At 38.0% G+C, this 23,237-nt stretch overlaps 4 protein-coding genes and 1 long non-coding RNA gene across 19 annotated transcripts in view; 2 read left to right on the top strand and 3 right to left on the bottom strand.

Moving 5' to 3' along the window:
* The window catches only part of dlgap2b (discs, large (Drosophila) homolog-associated protein 2b), a 67,423-nt gene extending 60,142 nt beyond the window's left edge, over positions 1-7,281 (bottom strand). For all 10 annotated transcript variants that reach the window (XM_077511388.1, XM_077511389.1, XM_077511380.1 and 7 more), the window contains exons 1-2: positions 7,045-7,281; positions 6,734-6,788 (exon numbers count right to left, since the gene is read on the bottom strand). In XM_077511388.1, coding sequence (XP_077367514.1) covers positions 6,734-6,788; positions 7,045-7,062 — 73 coding nt within the window. In that variant the 5' untranslated portion in view covers positions 7,063-7,281. The remainder of the gene's footprint in view (positions 1-6,733; positions 6,789-7,044) is intronic.
* The window catches only part of LOC144010872 (cytospin-A-like), a 74,145-nt gene extending 53,600 nt beyond the window's left edge, over positions 1-20,545 (top strand). For 3 of the 6 annotated variants that reach the window (XM_077511391.1, XM_077511392.1, XM_077511393.1), the window contains 13 exons: positions 10,552-10,812; positions 11,231-11,304; positions 12,252-12,587; positions 13,570-13,637; positions 13,763-14,268; positions 14,914-15,007; positions 15,102-15,174; positions 16,987-17,091; positions 17,266-17,308; positions 17,565-17,658; positions 17,735-17,851; positions 18,715-18,774; positions 18,962-20,545. In XM_077511391.1, coding sequence (XP_077367517.1) covers positions 10,793-10,812; positions 11,231-11,304; positions 12,252-12,587; positions 13,570-13,637; positions 13,763-14,268; positions 14,914-15,007; positions 15,102-15,174; positions 16,987-17,091; positions 17,266-17,308; positions 17,565-17,658; positions 17,735-17,851; positions 18,715-18,774; positions 18,962-19,093 — 1,722 coding nt within the window. In that variant the 5' untranslated portion in view covers positions 10,552-10,792 and the 3' untranslated portion in view covers positions 19,094-20,545. Of the gene's footprint in view, positions 1-10,551; positions 10,922-11,230; positions 11,305-12,251; positions 12,588-13,569; positions 13,638-13,762; positions 14,269-14,913; positions 15,008-15,101; positions 15,175-16,986; positions 17,092-17,265; positions 17,309-17,564; positions 17,659-17,734; positions 17,852-18,714; positions 18,775-18,961 lie in introns of those variants that run through there. The other 3 variants (XM_077511394.1, XM_077511395.1, XM_077511396.1) reach the window with 3 other exon arrangements.
* On the bottom strand, positions 2,338-4,370 carry LOC144010497 (uncharacterized). The gene is made up of 4 exons (XR_013281236.1): positions 3,781-4,370; positions 3,498-3,642; positions 3,389-3,422; positions 2,338-3,301 (listed from the first exon to the last, which is right to left on the bottom strand). It is a non-coding gene; the product is annotated as an uncharacterized LOC144010497 (long non-coding RNA).
* On the bottom strand, positions 19,574-21,583 carry grcc10 (gene rich cluster, C10 gene). Its single transcript, XM_077511398.1, has 4 exons — positions 21,464-21,583; positions 21,012-21,076; positions 20,708-20,884; positions 19,574-20,517 (listed from the first exon to the last, which is right to left on the bottom strand). The coding sequence occupies exons 2-4, from the start codon at positions 21,061-21,063 to the stop codon at positions 20,378-20,380; spliced, it is 369 nt and encodes a 122-aa protein (XP_077367524.1). The 5' UTR covers positions 21,064-21,076; positions 21,464-21,583; the 3' UTR covers positions 19,574-20,377.
* On the top strand, positions 21,541-22,815 carry saysd1 (SAYSVFN motif domain containing 1). Its single transcript, XM_077511397.1, has 2 exons — positions 21,541-21,864; positions 22,411-22,815. The coding sequence occupies exons 1-2, from the start codon at positions 21,724-21,726 to the stop codon at positions 22,726-22,728; spliced, it is 459 nt and encodes a 152-aa protein (XP_077367523.1). The 5' UTR covers positions 21,541-21,723; the 3' UTR covers positions 22,729-22,815.
* The last annotated feature ends 422 nt before the right edge of the window (positions 22,816-23,237 follow it).

The following is a 23,237-nucleotide window of genomic DNA, read 5'->3' as shown; positions in this document are numbered from 1 at the left end:
CTCATTGACTTTTCTATCTTGTTCAAAGTTGCCACAAGGAAAGCTACTCCCTAGAATGCTCACTAGTAATGATTGGGCTCCAGGGCTAGACTGGCACAAAAAAATCGCCCCGTAGGCCCGTCGGGCCGGCCCGACTCTTGCCTAACATGTAGCTCTGCTCATGTTTATTGTTGATGTTTTAGTTTGTTATCTATATTCTAAATGGATGGATGGAAATGGATGGTCCTCCTAAATTGTGGACCAGTCTCTTGTAGTAAAATGTAGGAAAATAATAATTAACTCGGTCAATCCCAAAAACGTGTAAAAACGTTTTTTAACACTTTGTCCTTCCCTCCCAAAAACGTGTTTACGCGTTTTATGTTTTTTTTGTTTTGTTTTGTTTTTTAATGCAAGAGCATGCAGAAGGCTTTGATGCAGCTTCTGACATGAAGAGGTGGCTTAAAGCAATGGTAGTTATTGCGGCCAGAAGGTGGCAGCAGAGTATAGGAGATCAGCCAGGGCCATGTTGCAGCAAATACTTTTTGTCAGTGTTTTTACCAGGAATGTGAATATGGTCGAAACGTTCCTATATTTTAATGCTAATTGCTGCAAAACGGAAACAGATACAAATACACCTTGTTTCCTGATGAAAATATAGACTCTAATCTTTCTTTTGGCGTGTTCCATGTTTTAATAGCAATAGGGGCCTTGCAAAATCAGTCAAAATCCAACAAAACAGCCAGAATTACAGGGGGTTGCTTCAGTGAAAATGGCTGAGAAGTGAATGAGTTAAAAGGCTGGCCCACCGGGCATCTGCCCTGTATGCCAGATGGTCAGTACATTCACACTCACACTAAGTGGGAAGTTGGGAACCCAACTGAACTGAAACTGCCTGCAGACAAGTCACACTAAAAACAGTAAATAATAATAATAGTAAAAAAAATAACTAAAAACAAATAATAATTTTAGAGTGCAGGCGAGTGAACCATAGTAGTTACTTCATGCAGAAAACTTCATCACAGTACTTGGTTATTGCTATTACTATCAATATATTATTCTTAGTCATTATGAAAAAAATCCCTTCAATAAGATGCAGACTATCTCAGCTGGCTTTGGCCAGTGGGCGGGGTGCACAGTGCTACGTGCAATTTTTTCCCCAATATATATTGTTAACGATTAGCATTATGTAAAAACATAAAAAAACAACTCTGTCCATTAACCAAAATTCCTATATTTGCAAGAGATTTGTTTTTCTTTCACAAGGAACTGTACGCTCTACTTAGTGCTATTGTAGTCCGTCTCAACATGACCATTCATTTTCCAAACTATAACTAAAATTCCGCCCACTCTCTCATTTCCCTTACTTCATCAGCCTCTTTTGTGCCCTGCAGCAAAGCCGAGCTTTGGGGTCAAGAGACAATGTTAGAATGGAAGGAATATCTTTTTGGATTGATTTTAGGCCCTGAGTGCGGCTCATTGGCATTCTGATCGAGTGCAGGTAGTCCTCAAGAGAAATGCGTGTGCTCTTCTTTTGACGGGGGTAAAAAAAAAAAAAAAAAAAAAAAGTCATGTAAGTGACAGCAGATCGAAGAAACAAGGACAACACAAGGCCAACAGCGAAATGGGAATTAATCCTTTGTGATGAATCAAATTAGTATTTGAAAGGAAAAAAAATACAATAAAATTAACCAATGACAGATCATTTTAAAAAGTGTGTATTATTTATTGCCATCTAGTGGTGACCTAATAGAATGTAACAATTTTGAAGCAGACAGACCACACTTCGCAAGGCTACTACCAATTATATTTTGGAGTGAGCAAGCTAGCGTGAGCCGCGAGCAAGAGGGGTTCACAAGAGCTCGAGGGCACGGCTAACGAACGGGTAGCAAAAACTATCTAGCGCGGCAAAAGAGTTGCTTGCGGGAGAAGCTAGCAAAAGCTAGCAAGAGCAGAGCAGATGGAAATAAGTGACGGCGACCAACTGTGGGCCACGTGTCGTGGAACGTAAGCGTCAGTCGACCCGTTGGGTCCGACACCAGCTGCAAGCACCACCAGAGGCTAACTATAATAAAATATACGTAAAATATAATAAACGTATAAATACGTTTTTAATACTTTTCCTACACTTCAAAAAACATATTTATACGTTTTTTTTTATGCTAGAGCATACAGAAGGCTATGATACAGCTTATAACATGAATAGGTCGCTTAAAGCAATGGTAGTTATTACAGAAAAAAAAACGGCCAGCAGGTGGCAACAGAAGATAAGAGATCAATCAGGGCCATGTTGCAACAAGCCGTTTTCCCAACAGTTTTAAACAGATTTGTGAAAAATGATGAAACTTAGCTATATTTTAATGCTAATTGCTGCAAAATGGAAACAGATAGAAATATACTTTTTTTTCCCCCTGATGAAAGAAGAGACTCTAATCTTTCTTTTGGTAGATTCCATGTTTTTATAGCAATCGAATAGAATATACTGTGGACCTTGCAAAAATCTGTCAAAATCCAGTAAAACAGCCAGGAACGAAGGGGGTTGCCTCAGTGAAAATGGCTGCTGGGAGTGAATGATTTATAATGTAATTAGCACTTACTAGATGAACGATTATATTAACTCTTTGACTGCCAGCCAGTTTCGGAAAAGGTAACCCCTATACTGCCAGCTGATTTACAGAATTTTACCGATCTTTCAAGCTCCACAGAAAATGTTGTGTTAGGACTATGGAAACGCTACCAAATGAAAGATTGAAGTCTCATCTTTCATCTAAAAAAAAAAGTTTGTTTCTACCTTATTCGGATCTTCAGTAATCAACAATAGAAAACACCTTCGTTTCACCCAAATCCTCTATTTTCTTCCAAAATACGGAGAAATCAAGCTTTTTGTGAAACGATGTTATTTCATGCACTCTAGTGAATTTGGCACTTTTTTTTTTTTTTTGCATGAGTGATTCTACAAACACCTAAACTTCTATAAAACACTACCCCAACAATAAAAAATGTTTTTTGATTGCAAAATAACAGTTTATTTACATGCAACAGTAGCAATCCGAACAAACCATTTGGAAAACTCTTTGCAAACTATTTACACGTGCGCAACAGTTTTTGTCAGTCTGCTTCTGCATGGACTGATTTGCGTAGAGGTTGGTATGATGAACGATGTGCTGGAGAAGTTCATCCGTGATGAAGAGCTCCAGGATGTCAGCTGGCAGGTGGGAATTCAGCTTTGCTGCAGCATCCCTTGGTCCTGGTTTTGCAGCAAAGGGGAAGATGGTTGGATGCCAGCCGAATTCATCAACTTCAAGCCAGCCAGAATCTTTGGGATCTGCAAATATACATTTCAATATCATATATTATTTTAGAGCAGTGTGATGCAGTGTGTGTGTGTGTGTGTGTGTGTGTGCATGTTTACCTTTTTTTCTTCGATGTATTGGTTGATGCACATTCTGTAAATTATAGAAGACGTTTACCATCAAATATTTTATTAGAGCTGTGGAGAATCTTTTTTTTTTTCTTTTTACCTTTGTTCTGCTCACTGTGAGAAGGGTCACTTTGGGCCCTATGAGGGGGAGCTTGTTGCGGTGTATTGAAAACGTTTTTGTTTTTGTTTTGTTTTTACCTTTCTTCGTCGTAGAACCAGCGGTCGGACGTTGCTGTGAGCACGATCTATAAAATATACATTCACGTTTGTATAGGTAATAGATGTTCTAGTGTATATCAGCACATTCACACACGCTGCTAGCAGATCGCCGAAAAGTTAGTAAAGTAATCTTACTAGCAATCTCTTAGCATGTTAGCGCTTACCTTCACGTTCTTTGGAAGACTGTCCAAGACTGTCTTGCATCGGACCCATAGTAGTCGTCATCGTCCGATGAAACGTCATCTGTGCAGACGTGCTCAGTTGTGCACCACTTTTCTCCGGTGTTAGCATCGCTAGCCGGTGCCGCCTTAGGACGTTATTAGCATCGCTAGCCGGTGGGGCCTTAGGACGTGGTCGAAACGGCCGCGTCACCGCTTCAACTATGACTTAACTCCGTCATCACTGTGCTCTTGAGCACTGGTCGATGCTTTTGAGCTTTGAAAATAAGGATCAAGCGTGAGCTGATTGCCATCTGTAGCCTTTTTGACTCCCTTAGCCAAGTTAGCCATTCTCTCCCCCTCAACACTCTAGCTCCGCCTCTCTTCTTCTACTGTTGTCTCCGACCCGATCTTGTCCAAAAGACTCATCACAGCCATCTAGTGGCCAGGAATACTCATTATAGTAACCCGATCGGCTTGATACTTGGAGCACAGCTGCCCAAGGCTTTCCTCCACCCGTTTCCATAAAAAAAACATAGTAGACGTCAATTAACGTCTATGGCGGCCAATTCTAGGTTTATACTGAACGTCTTTAAACGTTTATGGCGGTCAAAGAGTTAAAAAAAAAATAAAAAATGTACTTTGTGATAGAACTTTTGTTTTTTTATTTTTTTTGCATATTATTGAAATTCAGTGTTGTTGTCTTTTTTAAGAATGAATTATTACTTGACCTACTTGGGCGCTAAATAATACACACTGACCCTTTAAGAATGATCCTATCCCTGATCATTTTTTATTTTTTTATTTATTTTTTGGTTTGTTTTGGGGTTGTTGTTTTTTTTTATGATTCCCGCCCCCTTGTTAATCAACCATTAAGCTGTGAATTTGAAAATGAGTAAAATTTTTCATTCAGATTTTTTTTTTTTTTGTCAAAATGTATAACATAACAAATGTAGCCATTTTCTTAAAATATTTTCAAACTTTTTAGTGATGACATGGGTATGACTAATTGCGTATTGCGTGCTTCACTGTTTAAACAGTTTAAACAGTTCACCTCCATGAATGACTCTAATTTGTTTATCTAAGACTGAAAGGTTAAAATAAGAATAAGAAAATGTGTTTCTGATTGTCAAACACGTTATTGAAATGATAGTGGAAGTTCAACTACTTATTAGCTGTGGATAAAAAATGATACATAGCAGCTGCTATGTTATGAGAGAAAACACTTCCACCTAGTGGTGCTACATTGCGGTGGCATACTGTGTCCAAAAAATGCTACATCTGATCTGTCAACAAATATAATGCGAATGCTCTCAGCAATATCTCAACAAGCAAGTTCACACTGTCTTAACATAGCACTCAGCTTCAACCTTGAAGAAATGATAAACGAAGAAACATCAAACAAGCCGAGAGAATCTCCCTTCTATCCACCATAAGCGTTTTTGCTGACAAAGGCAGGAAAATCACAAAACTAACTCTGGAATCGTGTCTGATGTATAAATGGACCAAAAGTCCACTGTCAGCATTTGAATGCAATCTTCTCAAAATGAAATTGAAATGAAAATGACAAGGTACAGCTTTTACTATCCACTTACATGCAAATGAGTCTGGTCAATATCGATCAAAACCATCCTGTTGTGATCCAAGATACGTTACAAAAGAAAAGTGACATTTTTAGCACTTCAGTGGTGACCAACTGGAAAATGCCAACTAAAATCTATTCAGCATTACTTGAATCAGGAGCTTTTGTCTGAGACTATTTTTAAATAATGAGGCAGACATATTTTTGGCACCATGATATAACATTGACTCAAAATATTCTTTCAGAATGTTCAAATACTCTTAGATTGCTTGTGTTACATTATTTGTTATGTTCATGTCATTGACATTCATATAGACAGGACATATAAAACTCTGGTCATATGAACTACTGATTAACTCCCAAATTCCAAATTTGATTTTGTTTTTTTATTTGAAAAATTGTAAAAATTTCTTCTGTTACTAGATAGCTCCCAAATTCCATTTTATTTAGTTTTTTTTTTTTAATTCTCTTACTGATACTACACAACTCACAAATTCCAAAACTGATTAAAAACAAAACAAACAAACAAACAAACAAAAAACAACTCCAAACATGATTTCTTTTAAAGAAATTTAACAATTTCTGCTGCTGATGCTATAACTCCCAAATTCCAAATGTGTTTTTTTAAATAATAATAATAATAATAATAATAATAAATACTCCTACTGGTACAACCAAACTCTTAAATTCAAAATTAAAATTTTCAAAATAAATAAATAAATAAATTTCTCTTACGAATACTAAATAACTCTCAAATTCCATTTTTTTTTATTTTAAAAATGTCAAACAAATCTACTGATACAGCATAACTCCTATAGTCCACATTTGAATTTTAAAATTTTAAAAATGAAAATTTCTCCAACTGATACTACTTAACACCCAAATTCGAAATGTGATATTGTTTTTAATTTAAAAAAAATATTTTTTAAATCTCCTACTGAGATTACATAACTCCCAAATTCCCAATTAGATATATTATTTTATTTTTTTATTTTTATGCCCTCCTGGACCACCTTAGGGCTCCTCAGACGGTAGATTTTTTTTTTTTTTTAATTAAAGAAAGGACTTAAAACCTTCCTTTTCAGAAAGTCATTTCAACTATGATTTTTGTATGATTGTTTTGTTTTATTTAGTGATTTTATTCATTCCACTGTTTGCTGTTTTTCAATACCTTGTAGCACTTTGAGGTTTGATTTCAAATGTAAAGGGCTTTACAAATAAAATGTAGTATTGTTTTCCTCAATCAGGATTATCAAGTCTATAAGATTGTGGTATGGGGTGTGTTAAGAGTGATTTTTTTGTCTCCCCCCCAATTCTCAATCTATCACTAACGACAACATTGCTGCCAACCTGCTCAAAGAAACTCTGACATCTTACCTGAATCTTTGTCCAAGAAAAGGCAGCAGTGAGTCTGTAGTAACCATGGTAACACCTGTGCGACAAAATGACATATGTGCACTAGTACAATGCAGCTGAGTCACTCCAGTGTACATTGGTTCATTCAAAGTGGGAATTCTGTCCTTGATGGGACTGATTAACTGGTTTTCCATTTCCCCCACACACCCACATTGAGGTTCTGCACAACTTTCTATCCCCCCCACCACCCCTCACTGGTGTGTATGCACACGTGATCTAGTGGCCGTACAATAACAACAAAAACACGCTTAATGCAGGTTGGCGCACGTTACCTTTTTCATGGCTGACATGTTCAATTCACGGCGAAGGTCACTTCCTCACGAGGCTCTCGCACCGCCGGCGAGAGGCGATCATGTCCTCCCCGTTTGTGTCCGCGATGAGGGGAGGTCACTTTACGCCCGCCGGGGACGTGCGCGTGATTCCGCGTCGCGCGTGGAGCTGCGTCTGGAGGCATCCGCGTGCATGCGTGGACGTGGGCAGCGCTCGTCCAGATGTGCGCTCGACCGCCATTTTTCCCCCACCCACCCTCCTTTTAAAGTCCGCAACCACACTTGGGAGGATGTTGTGGTGGTGCACTCACAACTTCTGAGCTATAAATAGATATGACGTCTGACGCGCTAATACACCTTTTTTTTTCTTTTTTTTTTTCTTACATAAATTCAAATTCATTAGGGTAGAATTGTATTTACATTTACTGTATGCCTAGTGGTCACAACATTTTGTACACTTGCCCAATCGTAAAAGTCCTGATAATAATAATAATTATTATTATTATTGTTATTATTATTATTATTATTGGTATTGTTATTAGGGCCGTTTGGAGGCATACATAAGAGGCCACGATGTACAAAAAAAGTCTCTTGGAACCGTATGCTAAACCAAACAGGAAGTCCGCCATTTTGATTTACGTTGGGATTTGTAGCCATTTTTTGTAGTCTTTTGTAGGGGGTCATATTTTATCGAACTCCTCTTACAAAATTTATCCAACCCTCTTCAAACTTGGTGTGTTTCATCTTAAGATGTTTAAGATGCAAAGTTATCGAAAACGTATTATTTTGTCACACGCTGTTGCCATAGTGATGCATTGTTTGCCAAGTAAAATGCTGTTTTTTAGTCTAAACGTGCGAAAACTCATGAAACTTTGCACATACATCAGTCTTGTCATAAACATTAATATTTTAGAGATTTATTGTGCAATTTTCAATAAATGGCTCAATAGCGCCCTCTAGTCATTTTTATGAAGCTTCTCTGATTGTATGATTCAGCTAGATTTGTGAAAATTGGGATACCTACCAGCCTAAGACCCATCTTGTATTCTGTAGCCATATGCTAAACTAAACAGGAAGTCCGCCATTTTGATTTACTTTGGTATTTGTAGCCATTTTGGGGGCCCTTTTATAGGGGTCATATTTTAACAAACTTGTACGAAACTTATCCAATCGTCTTCAACTTTGGTGTGTTTCATCTTAAGATATTTAAGATGTAAAGTTATTGAACTTTTTTATTTTGTTGCACGCCTTTGCTGTAGCGATGTATTGTTTGCAAAGTAAAATGCTTTTTTTGAGTCTAAACATGGATGAAAACTCACAAAACTTTGCACACACATCAGACCTGTCACAAACATGAATATTTTACAATTTGTTGTGCAATTTGCAATAAATGGCTTAATAGTGCCATCGAGATACTTTTATGAAGCATTTTTGATTATATGATTCAGCTAGATGTGTGAATATTGGGAGGCATACCTATCAGCCTAATACCTACAAAAAAGTATTCTATAGCCATGTGCCAAACCTAACAGAAAGTCCGCCGTTTTGATATTATTTTGTTAATTGCGCATCATTTTTGGCCTTTCCATGAAACTGCATACACAAAGTATGGCAAAAACATTTTCAATTTAGACGGTTTCCTATGAAAAATTACTCCAACCCTGACATGCAAGTACCCCGATGTGGCACGGATTGCGAGGGCCCTTTATAGTTGCTCGCAGCTCTAGTTATTATTATTCTTATTCTTATTATTCTTATTATTATTATTATTATTATTATTATTATTATAAAAACAATAACACACAAGTCTAATTAAAAATCAACATTTAGCCAATCTTAATTTACTAAATAATTCCATTTTATTTGCTTCTAGTACTTCTATCATGCATTTGCTGCATTTGCGGATTGTTATTAATGGCCCATTCGTTCAATTTCAAATCACATCTTATAAAAACACAATGACACAAAAATCTTGTAAATGGACTATAATTATAGTGTTCCTTCTAAAATTGTTTGCCAATGCCACTCTTGTGTTAAAATGGAGGAAATTAAAAATGACATTGCACATCGTCGTTATTGGTAACACTCTCAATATAGAAACATCCAGATGGGGCAGTACCATACCTCCAGTCTTGAGACTGAACTCCAGCCTCCCAGACGCTCGCCCAACAAGCACTTTGGCTACAAATCGTGCAGGTTGTAGAATGGGATGCCATCCCACAGCAGCATGTGACCAGACTGGTGACCAGCATAAGGAGGACGTGCCACGCTGTTGTGCCTGTGTATGGTTCCTCCACATGTCCACTGAGGCTCCCGATTGTTGAATGAATAAATTATCAAATTGTTTATTTCCATTTAAATCATCCAATCAACCGAACAACACCATACACAGCTCAGCGGCTCATCCCATTGCAATTCATTGCCACAAAGCACTGTTAAAACAAATAATTAATCCACCAAACTGAAATGTCCTTACTCGTCTTGTATGTATTTGAATTTCCTATCTATATAAACATACATTTTACACACAAAAAAAGAGAATAAAATCAAATGAAATTGAAACATTTTAAAAAACAAAAATAAATGATTTTGGCTAAACTTAGCAGCTTCCATTATTGTGCGTGTGCAAATTTTGGTCACTAGATGGCGACATTTTAACACTTGTTACCATCCATCCATCCATCCATTTTCTTGACCGCTTATTCCTCACAAGGGTCGCGGGGGCTGCTGGCGCCTATCTCAGCTGGCTCTGGGCAGTAGGCGGGGGACACCCTGGACAGGTTGCCAACCAATCGCAGGGCACACAGAGACGAACAACCATCCACACTCACACGCACACCTCGGGACAATTCGGAGCGCCCAATTAACCTGCCATGCATGTCTTTGGAATGTGGGAGGAGACCGGAGTACCCGGAGAAGACCCACGCGGGCACGGGGAGAACATGCAAACTCCACCCAGGAAGGTCCGAGCCTGGACTCGAACCGGAGACACACTTGTTACCTGCATGTACAAATCAGTCAAATTCACGTACCAGCCGCTTTTGCTCGTGATAGTCCATTCCCTACAGTATTTTTATTTATTTATTTTTTAAATTTACTGTAAGAAGCCAGTTTCTACGGAAATGTATTAACTTGAGGAAAAATGGACACTCCTGTTTTTCAGATTTTTATTTAAATTTTCTGTTTTATTGAAAATTTTTGTTGTTTGATTTTCAAATTATTTGGGTTTTTTTGTACATATAATTTTGTTTAATTAAAAATAGATATTCTGAAAAAACTATTTTAATAACAATAAATATTCACCAAAAAGCAGGAGAAAAAATACTCGTAAAAACAGAAAAAAAAAGAATAAAATATAAAATTTAAGAAAACTGAAAACTTCCTTTTTTTTTAACTGGCGGGAATGGTAACTGCATAGCATTCAATGTATAGCTGCTGCGAAAGCACAAAGTTCAACCCTCTTTATATATGTTTTTTTGTTTTTTTATTGTTTTTGTTTTTTTGGTTAAGGCGAAAGAGTTCGGGGGTGCAGACCGTGCAGCAGAGATTCCACATTAACTTCAAGAAAACAAGAAAACGCCTGCATCTGAGATCCCATCCGTGATCTAATGTGCATAGAGCTTTTAGAGGCCACATCTCTAAAGCTCTATGCACATTAGAGCACCGATACACGTCATTTGAATTTTCGAGGAGGGACGGCAGAAAATATGCAGGCGTGGACGCTTGCTTGAGCCCGGCCCGGCCACAGGAAATGAAAGGCGCAGCTGACAGGTATGCTTCTGTGAGTGGAAGTCACATTTGTTGCCTTAGAAACCACTTTCTGTGGTTTTGGGGACATCGAGTTTGAAGTCTTCGGAGCCAGGCGAGGTTCACGCTTGATGTAAGCCTTCTGCAAAAGTCGAGTCGGTATACGAAAAGTTGAGAGTTTTTCACACTATACCGCACGTCATCACAGCTCGCGCATGTGATCCCGTTTAATACGTCATCAACGTCACACTACGAATTGAACGATGTAAATGAATTGGACGATTGAAACTTGCTTCAAGCGTTTGCGTTTGACTGGAGCAACATCGTGTTTTAAAAAAAAAATAATAATAATGTATCTTGTGTTGTATTTGCTGACCAGCTAGCATGTTTTTGTATTTGGAAACAGCGGAAAATGTGTGTGTGCTTATATTTTTCGTTTTAGATTGGCTCCCTCTTGTGCAGACTTCATCAAGCCCTGCATCACAATGGGGAATATGAGCTACCGTCCCTTAGCAGGTGCATAAAATACAGTAGCCCAGAAAAGTAACACACAATTGTTTTGTTCTATTTTCCCATCAAACTTGACGCCCACACAACCCCCCCCCCCCCCCCCACACACACACCTTTTTATTTTTTTGATTTAATTTTTATTTTTATTTTATTGAAATCTGACTAGAACTGTTGGTTGACTAACTAAAAGTGCACAGCTTCACCAAATTGATGATAAAATTGCATATATTTTGTATTATAAAATAAAAACGGGCAAGAAAGTAGGCAAATCACTTTTTAATACTGCACTAGTGACTGATAAAATAAAAAATAAACATGAGAGGGGAAAAAAGGTCACTCCTGTTTTTGTGACTGTTTTTTGGGGGGTATAATTTCTGTTTTATTGAATCATTTTGTTCTCTTGATTTTCAAAATATTTTTTCAGCCTTTTTTTTATTAATAATTTTTAATATAATAATTTTAATAATTATTTAATAATAATAATTGTAATTTTATATATATATATATATATATATATATATATATATATATTCTAAAAAATAAAATTATTTAAAAAAAACAGAAAAAAATAAATAAAACAAAATTTAATAAAACTGAAAACTTAGTTTTGTTTGTTTGTTTTTTGTTTTTTACTGGCGGAATTGGTTACTGCATTGCATTCAATGGTTAGCTGCTGCACAAGTACAAAGTTCTTCCCTCTTTTTTTGTAAAGGTAAAGGAGAAGATTTCAAGGATACGATCACAAACCTTTAAATCTGTGTACCCCCTGCAATATGCTAGCACATATGGAGTGGGTGTTTGTGAATAAGAGAGTGGGAGACTGTAAGAATGTGCGAGAGCGTGTCAGTGTCAAGTTTTGCTGCTAGCCAAAAAGCATAACTGGCAAGGTATTGACATTAGAAAAGCAAGGATGTTTGCTTCAGACCTTGTAACAGTCCTCCCTTCTCGTCTAGATATCTTCTCAAATTACTCAATGCCCTCAGAGGTCGAGCTGGCAACCCTGGACTTAAGTTCCCACCGCGGGCCGCAGGCGCCATCGCTCAAAATGGCCGCCCACGCTGCACAAACTGACCGCTGCGACGAGGCCCCGGTGGTCCTTCTGCGCAACGTGACGTCGCAAAACACGCACAGGGTGTGGCCTGAGGATCAGAGATGGCAGGAGAGCGAGAGCGACCTGGAGTCCGAGTCCACCACCGAGAGGTCCGAGACGTCTGAGAGGTCCGAGGTGGAGCTCCATCGCACCGTGACGGGCCTCGGTCCCGGCGGCAATGCCACGGCGGAAGCTGTAGGTAAGCCATGTCTTCATTGGCGCCGGATTGTCTGTGTGTAACAATTAACCAATCACTACTCTTCAAAAACAACAGTACACTCGAAAAACAGTTGGGTCACAAATAACCCAATTTGGGTCAAAAAATTGACTGATCAACACTTAGGTCAGTTTGACCCAATTTTCTGGGTTGTTTTGAACAAAACAATGACAACAAATATTGGGTTATTTTGTAAAAAACAACCACAAACTTTGGGTCAAATTGACCCAAGGGAGCAGTGGGTCGGTTTCTTTTTGACCCAATTTGGGTCGTTTTTCTTTCTTTTGGACCCAGCACTAAATTAGCCATTCTACCCAATCGGGTTACTTTTGACCCAGCAGTTTTAATAAAAAGGGAAAAAATGGTACTTGGGTTATTTTGACCCAACGGTTTGGGGTTCTGAAAATTGTTCAGTTTCAGATTTACAAGAAAAATAATTAACAGTATTATTTGTATTTTATTGTGGGAATGCTGAAGCATTAGGTTATTGTGATTTTTATTCTCCACTTTATGGCCGCCTAACAACTCCCACATAATACTTCCAGTTTACATTGTTCAAATTTCAACTCGCTTCAAAAATTCACACCTCCTGACGTATATATTGTCTGATTTCACATTACTTACAGTATTTGCGCAATTTAACATTTAACATCAACTTTTCCCCATTCATTTTCAATGGGACAGTCGTTGAACTTTTTCCAAGTATCACTTTCCACGCCCACTTCCATATATATAACTTATCATTACCTAGTGTCTGATTCTGCTCGGTGGCACAAGTGGTAACGCGCATTGTCCAGTAACCAGGAGGTTAGAATTTCATAATTTATCGCTCAATGTGATTTCAGCATTCCCGCACAATTTCTCCAGAAATTGCACTTAGTCTAGTTTTATTTATTTATTTTTGCATTTGTGATGCTGATCAATCAACACTTGTAATCGTTTGACATTTGCTTCATCCTGTCAGTCAGGCAACTGATAACAGAGAGAGACAAACTAGCTGAGGAGATGAAAAACCAGTGGGAGACATTCAATGTAAGTTTGTTGTTCAATTTCAGTTTTTTTGGTTGTTGTTTTAGATTTGATTGCTGTTTTCTCTGCCACACTTGTTTCCCAAGTGCTTCACTCCTTTTTTTTTTTTTTGCTGTTGTCTGCATCAGAACGAGAAGTCGGAGTGGCAGCAGTTCCAGATGGACCTGCTGGCGACGGTGGCCGCGGCCGACCGGCTGCGCGCCGACTCGGAGGAGGCCCGTGTCAAGCTCCAGGACGACAGGAAGAGCTTGCAGGAGCAGCTGGCCGAGGCCCACGCCAAGCAGCTGGAGGCCGAGCGCGAGCTGGATTGTCTGCGCTCCCAGCAAACGGACATGTGGTCCAAACTGCCCTCGCTTGAGAAGAAGCAGCAGAAAGTGGACGCAAGACTCGTCGAAGACAAAGGCAACCCTGTGGAGGGCGAAGAGATGAAAACGATGTATTTTGTGGAGGAAGTGGGCATGGACAATGTTCAAAAACAAGAGGAGTGTGACGCTTGCGAAGAGAAAGGTGCCAAAAGGCCAATCTCGCAGCTGACGGCCAAGGGCATTGGGAAGTTTTACGTGGATGCGCTGGAGCAGAAAAACGGAGGAGGGCGCAATCCGAGGAGGATTGTGATGACATCGGAAAAATATTTGTAAGTCTACATTAAGCAACACCCTGCTATATGATTTGTTTTCATGTTTAATTTTATGCTTGCACTTTGTTTTTTGTGTTCACCTCCACACATTTAATTGTGAAGCATTCCCACATATGTTATTGTGATTTTTATTGCCGCGTAACAACTCCCACACAATGCTTCCGATTTACACTGTTCAAATTTGCTTCAAAAAATTCACGCCTCCCGGGGTATATATCGTCTGATTCCATTACTTACAGTATTCGCACAATTTAACATTAAATATCAACTTTTCCCGCCCATTCATTTTCAATCGGACAAACTGAACTTTTTCTAAGTATCACTTTCCATGCCCACTTCCATACATATAACTTATCATCATTACCAGGTGTCTGATACTGCTCGGTGGCACAGTTGTTAAAGTGCATTGTCCAGTAACCAGGAGGTCATAATTTATCTCTCAATTTACTTCATAAGCATTCCACATGCATTCATATCTTAGCATTGACCTATTAGAAATTGCACTTAGTCTAGTTTACATTGGGGGTGTAAATTTATAATTAATTATTTAGTCGCTCAACCTTACAGATTTTCACTTATTGCAGAATTTGCACGGCGTTACATGCAAGTCTGATGTAACATTTGAAAAAATTTCTCCCCCAGGAGCAGGAATCTATCCTGTGTTCCGGTGCCTGGTGACTCCTGTCACAATAATAACGCCATTAAAACAAGCTCAACGTTGCCACAATCGATGACGGTATAACACTTTCAATTGATGCTGAATTTGTTCGGCTGAAAAAAAATAATCTCATGTTTCTCACTTTTTTTTTCTTTTTTTTTTTCATTAATAGAAAGAAGAGCCAACGCAAGGGAAGATGTATCATATTTTAAAGCACCAGGACAGCAAGTCAAGTTGTCGCACAGGTAATTTTTAAACCATCTGGATCAGGATGCAGAACATGAATCCAAGGAAATTACACATTGTGGGCTCTATTTTCGTAACTGGCATGACGCATGGTGTATTTCTGCGCAGAGGCAGGTTAGACCCCTTGTTGGTAATTTATTGCATTGCATTGAAGTGTATTACAAAACGTTTTTTTTTACCCTTATTGATATTTATTAGCCAGTCATTTGTGTTTATTTTGTACTCGTGTATGAATTAAAAAAAAAAAAAAGGGAGATTGATGTTGTACTGCTACCGGTTCGGTCCTTGTTTACCAAAGTAAAAATAGATGTTTGCAAATGTCTTATTTTGATGAAACACAATAATCAGTCTTCTTTCATGAAGGACTACAGGACTGTTGATATGTTGAAATCAGAGGATTTGGACAATTTGACTTCAAAAACATGGCTCCAAACAATTATTCGATTTATTAGAATAGTTGTCGATTAATTTGATAATCGATAACTTAATTAATTTTGACAGCTCTAGTGCACCAGTCGCCTTCTAGAGTCTCAGCATGGCGGAAGCACCTTAAAACTCATTCACTGCCTTTGACAAGTATACTTGTCAATTGTATTTTTTACAGCGGAGATAAATGGGGGCTAATCTGACTATGCTCCACAGTAAATATCAAACTTGGAAACAACTTTACTGGTGCCCAACCACCGGTAGATGACATAATTGCCCAATTTTACACCAAATAAACACCGTTTCAGAGTCCATGGGAGAAATAGCTGTATTTTGGCAAACCTACATTTTTCTACTGTCAATTATGAAAGAACGGGACGGGACAAAATGTTGGCAGTCTATTCTGTTGTTTGGTAGATTCGGTTTATATATAATTATTGAACGTAATATCACATTGGTATTACAAATTTTGAAATTTTCTGAAATGGCTGGCAGTGAATGAGTTAACGAGCAGCACAACGAATTGTATTGAAACATTAAATCATCAACCACAAACGGATTCATTCTTTCCATTTGTTTTTTATTCTGTTGTCATAAAGTACATTATTATAGAGTGCTACTTTCATTATTCTGATTAGTTAGCTAGGTCACATTTTAGCCAACTAGTGACTAATTAAAAAAAAAAAAAATATATATATATATATATATATATATATATATATATTAGGGGTGTTAAAAAAAATCTGTTCGGCGATATATCGCGATACTACATCACGCGATTCTCTAATCGATTAAAAAAACAATCGATTTTTTTTTTTTTTTTTTTTTAAGAGCTCAGAATTGTTCATTCGGTAGTCTTACCGATTCAACGTCTTATCATCATTGCCTTTTTTTTTTTTGTGTGTGTGTGTGTGTGTGTGTGTGTGTGTGTGAATCGATTTTTAAACTTCCATTTTTAATGGAAAAATATTCAACAAAACGTCTGACTTCGGGTTAGGATTCACACCTTAAGCATGGAAGAATGTTATATGAACGGAACATTAAGCCTTAATATTTTATTTTAATGCTGTTCAAACATGAAACAGATTACAACCTCTATAAGACTGAAATTTCAGATAAATAAATAATACATTTTCATATAAATCTTACACTCTACAAGCTTACTGATTAGTATTTTCTAAATTTGAATGGAAAAAAATCGCAACAATCGACTTATAAATTCGTATCGGGATTAATCGGTATCGAATCGAATCGTGACCTGTGAATCGTGATACGAATCGAATCGTCAGGTACTAGGCAATTCACACCCCTAATATATAGATAGATATAGATAGATAGATAGATAGATAGATATAGATGAGTAATAAATCAGTGACCTTTTCCAGTGTTAGTGGAGACTTCAGGAGATTTGGAAACTTCTCCCACGGCAGATGTTCCCTCCCAGCCATCCAGACTGCAAATGGATGTCGCATGCACAAAGCCACCTCTGGGTAATTTATTTATCCATGTTACCCCAGCAGACCCAACAATTTGAATACAAACAAGAACAAATCAGTTTTCATAATACTGTACAGGGGTTGTCAGAAAAGTTGTACAACTGGTGTCACAACGATGTCGCCTTTAAATGCGCGTATTTTGGTGTGACACTTTTTGTTGTTCATTAGTTGCAGCAAAACGAGATGAAGACCCACCCTCAGAAGTCGTCAAGTGAGTTGTGTTTTTGTCCTTAATTAATTGATTCCCATTCATTTTAATGGGGAAAGATGATTCAAGATAGTTTTGCCTTTTTACCTTTTCTCTCAAACAAAGAAAATCATCATCCATCTATTAATGTCTGACAGGCTAGTAATACATTCTCATAAGAAGTGTAGTTCATCATTTGGTGTAATTGACATATTAGGAGGCTGTATGCCTGGAAAATGAGCAGGATGTAAAGATGAGAGCTTGTTGACATAATTTGCAGCCCTCCGGAGGTACCGCACGCTCCGTTACAGCATCTCGACTGCACAAGGCAGACCCTGATGAACCAGTGTCAGGCTCACACTAAAGGCTATCAGGTTGGAGAGCACGCATGTTCCTTTGTTCAAATTGCAACCTGGCAGCATTTGCACATTTATTTTTTTTTGCCGACAGTACGTTGAGATCAACAACTTCAGCACCTGTTGGGAGGACGGTTTGGCCTTCTGTGCCTTGTATCATAAATATCTGCCTTCTCGCATCCCGTACAACAGCCTCAACCCAGCAGCCAAGGTAGGAGACAGTCAAGATTGCAATAGAATAAATACAAGAGGATATTATAATAATTATTCTTATTATTTAGGCCTGGGCAATATGGCCAAAAAATAAAATCTCAATTTTCTTTTCTTTTTTTGATGTTCAGGATCATTATTATTATTATTATTATTATTATTATTATTATTATTATTGTTATTGTTATTGTTATTGTTATTATTATTATTATTATTGTTGTTGTTGTTATTTGGGTCTGAGCGATACGGACAAAAATTAAAATCTCAATTTTATTGAGAGTGGCTAATTTATTTGTGCAATTCAATTTTCATTACTGATGTTTTGACCTTCTATGTTTGAAATCTATGCTAATTGTCAGATGAAGGGGAACCTAATTTGCTTGTAAAGCGATCAATGTGTGCTTGCATTAGCAAGTGCCTCAAAATTGTTATTAGAGATTGTAAGTGGTATAGGCATTGTTGTTATGTACAAAAGCACAATATTGTACTTTTTTTAGTATGAGCTTTTTTTTTTTTTTTTTTTAACAATATTATGATCTTTTTTTAAATATCGCCAACCCTCCCACAATATTGTGGTAATTATCGTATCGTGACCTTCATATTGGGATAATATCGTATCGGGATGTTTGGATATCGTTACATCCCTATTTTTTAACATAAACTTAACATTCATTGTTTTTGCTAGTTGGTAGCTATTGTAAACATGTCTTGTAAACCACCCATCCAGGATTCTACGACTTGTGCAAAATTACAACTCACCAATAATATCGGGACAGAACACAAGAACAACAGCTTTTATTTATTTATGCATCCATTTATTTACTATTTATTATGATTTAAAAAATGTTCTTGTCTACTCTCCAGAAGGAAAATTTGGATCTTGCTTTTAGGACAGGAGAGTCTGTTGGGATCACAGCTACTCTGGTGAGGCTTTATTCACAGAAACATTGTGAAATATGTTGTTCAAATTGTGTTAATCTCTTGGCTATATAACCTCTTAAGGTTGATAATCGGAATGCATGACGTTGACGATGTGTGTAACTCCAACCAGTCTTTCCAGTAGCTGATGATGTGTGTGTGTTTGCGCTCTTTCATGGCGACCGCGCGTCAGTCGGTGGAGGACATGCTGAAGGACACGGGTCCAGACTGTCGCAAAGTTCAGCGTTACATCAAAAGCATATTTCATCACTTTGAGGCGGAGGCAGCAAACGCGCAAGACGTCGACCCTGCACTTGCAGTATGACTGGAATGGATCGTTTACGCACAACTCGAGCCTCGTAACGATGACAAATCTATAAATAGAACTTTGGTACACTTTGAAGCACTGGCTTGCACTTTATTTCTTCCATCCATTTGAAGAAAATGAGCACTTTATAAGAGATTATTTTTTAAGTGGAGGGCAGTCGTTTATTTTGGGTGTTAAGCGTCATCTACTGTAAAGCTCGTATTCATTACCAATGAATTTCATATGCAAAATATTTTTGGAATCTTAACTGAGGAGCATCTTAGGAAAGAGAGGTGGTTCATTTTTTTTTTTCTGTGTAAAGTTATTGTTGCCTGAAGACTTAATGCATTAATAAAGATATATAGCTGAATATATTCGGGAATAGTCCTAATTTAATGCAAAAGCTCTTTAATCTGTAATTGTTTATTTCTTTTTAATATGGCCCCAATAATTATTTGTAAATACAGCGCTGAAGGAAATATGAAAAGAACAAAAAAATTTCGTCATTTTGTATTTGAAATTTGTGAGTCTTGGTGTTCAAAGGAAAATTCTCCAAAAATACACAAAACAATTATTTTCATACAGTATACAAAATCATGTGGCAATTGAGGTCATGGAAATGTTAAAAAAAACAAAAAGTTGATAAATAGTAGGGCTGGGTATCTATTCTAATTTCCTCAACCTCAAGATTTTTTTTTTCCCCCGATTTGAGTCACTTCAATTCAATCAAATATTAGTTATGGGACATCAGTTCTTAAATATCAAGAACATGATTTAAAAAAAAAAAAAAAAAAAAAAACTCCATAAACATTCAATTGCAAATTAATTAAATTTTGCTGAGGCAGTAACTGGTTAAATGATTTCGTTAATGAAAGTAACACTTGACAGCAAAGATGACTTTTTTTTTTCATAATTCTAATTCAATAATGGTAAATATAAATTAAAAATATTTTGAATTGTCTTAAAGTACAACAAGTCAGGTATAAATGAAAGAAAACTTTTAAATTCATGTGAACAATAAATAAAAAAAAACAGTAAGATGCATAAAAATGGCCTTTAAAATTGTATTATGAATTATATTATGAATTATGAGAAAAAAGATATTAAAATAATTGATTCATATCAATTCTTATTTTTTTTAAACCCAGCCCTAATAAATAGACAAATACCCACTGACCAGTATGTTTGAAAAAAAAAAAAAGGTACACGAAATTACATTATTGATGGAACACGCGGTTTTTCTCCATAATGCATCATTTTAAAGATGGAAATATGACATTTTTCATTTCTGCAGCAACTCTGTTATGAGGCTGGAATGGCGCCCCCAATGGGAGGTGTTGATAGAGGCGGCAGGAGCAGAGACTTGAGTTTGGCTGACATTGCTGCTATTTCGGGGTCTTGGGTTTCGTACATCTTCACCAATCTGGCAAACTTCAGGACACCTTAAATGAGAAGCACAACCTGAGATGATTTCTCAACCAATTCCAGTCATTTAAACTTTCAAACAAATTTTGACAAAATTCCAAATTTAGATTGCATTTCAACTTCAAGTCTCACATAACGTATACCTGTTATCTCACATGATGGGACTAAGGTCCCGCTAACTGCCATATACGTTAACAAATATCTTGCCTTCTCCTTCATTGTTGAAGCCGTACGCTTTGATGACTTCCTGTTGAATCAGCGTCGCCACCGGGAGCACCAGCTGGAGCATCTTGCCCATGTCGTTGCACGCGCTCTCCCGCGCCTCCTCCATCCTCACCGCGTTTTCTGGCACAGAGAAGGCCTGGATCACCTCACTGAGTACCACTGAAACACAAACACTCCTGATTTTATGCATCAAAACACTACTGGATTGTTTTTGTTCTTGTTCCATTAAGGATTGGCCTACTTGAGTATTTAATTAGCATGAGTAATGTAGTATGCAGTACATTACCTCTGGTCTGCTCTACAGTCAGAGTGGGTTGCTGTGCTGGTGCAGAGGCCATGCCTGGAAAGAGACTAGGAGCAGAACACACGACATTTATACTGTACAGTACAGTAAATAATACTAATAAAAAGCGTGTTTTTTTTGGGGGGGGGGGGGGGGGGGAGATTTGATGAGCCTACGCGAGGTTGACGGCGATATCGACTTCGTCATCTGTTCTGTATTAACGTCACACTAGTCTATTATGCTTAAATTGAAAGACAAGCTTTAGTTTGCGTCAGTCTGACGCGTATTGACAATGTGTAACATGGATGTTTAGTAAAGCAAATAGGTGTGGTTTGAATTGATGTCTAGGCGATGTTTCGCGAACCTTCTAACAAACATATGATGAATTAACCGTATAACTTATGTTGATAACAAATAAAAAGCCTACAAATGTTACATATTAGCATCAAACTCACCGCAATGATGACAAGAGCAGGCAAAGCCAAAAAGCTGCGTGCACCGACGGCACAGATTCGCGACAGTCTTTTACGACCGCCGGTTCTGCTTTCAGGCATACGCGCTCGATAACGTAAACAAAGTCAAAGTGGTGACGACGGGGAAATGTCACTAAAACGTGGATACGTGGCTGTTATTTGTGTACGATTGAAGGTGTCGATGGGCTGTATGGATGAAACTTTAGCGGTTACGGACGCACAGTGACACGTTTAGTTTCCCAATGGAGCGGAGGCTTGCAGATTTCAGGGCTCGGCGACAGAGTAAAAGGGCTTCCAGTCGTGATCAGTTACTCACTGATCTTTCAGGTAGCCAGGACGACCCTTCAGCCAACCAAGATGATCAAAATTTAGACCAGGCAGAGGTGAATACTGCCCTTTGTACGTTGTTTTTCTCAAGTGCTTCAAACAGCTAAAGAAGCTCTCCACAAATTGTTGTTTTAAATGTTCACTATTGTAATCATTTCACATTTTGACTCTGTTGTGCTTTTGTCAAAATACACCAAGGATCGAGAATTGTAAGTACACCATACTGTTTTTTTTTTGTCTTGCTGAACTCCGAACCCAAACAGTTTGTTGCCATGACGACAAGTTGCGGAGCTAAGGGGTGGCTGTACTGTATTTAGTACTCCAAAGCTAAACAACAAACAACTAAACATTATTTTAATAATGTATTAATCTGTCAATTGTTTTGTCAAAAACAGGTCATTATTTTAAATTGACAGAACATAACTGAAAAATGAACTATGATTCAGTTACTAGTTTGGTCTGTATCTTGTCAGAATAGGCAAAAATGTTGATCATTGTTTTCCGAAATAAAAGCAGGTGTTTTCAGATGTATTATTTTGCAAAGAAAAGATCATTAGTATGCTTTCGTGCAGTAAAATGAGAGGATTCTTGTGTTCCCGCAGGGCGGTTGGGACGCGGACGGCACGTGGGGGAGATGGCTGGTCACAAGAAGTTTCCACTTTTCCAACATCAGCCTGCTCAAAGTCCTCCTCTGGCTGGTTCTGCTTGGCCTTTTCGTGGAACTGGGTTTCGGCTTGCCCTACTTCGTCCTCTCCCTCTTCTACTGGCTGTACGAGGGGCTGCGTGACCCGGGTGAACGGGAGCCCGGGGAGATGAGCGCTTATTCCGTCTTCAACCCGGACTGTCAGCCGCTGCCGGGCGCTCTCACCGCGGAGCAGTTGGAGTCTGAGATGGGCTACAGGCCCCTGGCAAACAGTTGAAATGCTTGTTCAATTGTACTGGAATGTTGACTTGAAAATTGTACTTGCAGTGATGTCATTAAATGTTATTTTGTCTGTTGACAGTTATTTCCCTTCCTGTTTTACATTTGCAGTAGCAATATGATGGATGTGTTATTATTCAGGAAAATGTTCTATTTTCTGAACCTAGGGTTTTAAAAGTACCGTAAGTATCTTAGCACAGTGAAGTAGTGGCTGGCTGCCTCACACTGGAGATGTTCTGGGTTCCAATACAGGCTCACATTGCAGCAATATTAGGTTTAATAGAAGTAAAAGGAGAGAAAATAGCCCAGCTGGGTCATACCTGTATACTCTACTGTTTTACAGTATTCAATGTTATGCTTTTGAACCTTTTAAGGTTTGTAGTTATAGACATGTGATAAAGATTTGTATTCATTTTACTGGTTTTGCAAGTTCACCGAATGTCCACCAGGAGCAGTGTCGCATTTTCACGTAGCAAGGCGCCTTTTAAAAAAAAACAAGCAAGAGCC

Source organism: Festucalex cinctus, chromosome 21, assembly GCF_051991245.1.
Source record: "Festucalex cinctus isolate MCC-2025b chromosome 21, RoL_Fcin_1.0, whole genome shotgun sequence".
Taxonomy (NCBI): Eukaryota; Metazoa; Chordata; class Actinopteri; order Syngnathiformes; family Syngnathidae; genus Festucalex; species Festucalex cinctus.
The sequence above is the reverse complement of the archived record's forward strand: the minus strand, read 5'-3'. Positions and strand labels throughout refer to the sequence as shown.

Bases quoted from the DNA above. Each gene is read 5' to 3' on its own strand.
- grcc10 (XM_077511398.1), bottom strand. From the start codon at position 21,063: ATGGCCTCTGCACCAGCACAGCAACCCACTCTGACTGTAGAGCAGACC. The intron at 20,885-21,011 runs GTAATGTACTGC...TTTGTGTTTCAG, and splicing joins GACTGTAGAGCAGACCAGAG to TGGTACTCAGTGAGGTGATC. The intron at 20,518-20,707 runs GCAAGATATTTG...TTCTCATTTAAG, and splicing joins CTTCAACAATGAAGGAGAAG to GTGTCCTGAAGTTTGCCAGA.
- saysd1 (XM_077511397.1), top strand. From the start codon at position 21,724: ATGGAGCGGAGGCTTGCAGATTTCAGGGCTCGGCGACAGAGTAAAAGG. The intron at 21,865-22,410 runs GTGAATACTGCC...GTGTTCCCGCAG, and splicing joins AAAATTTAGACCAGGCAGAG to GGCGGTTGGGACGCGGACGG.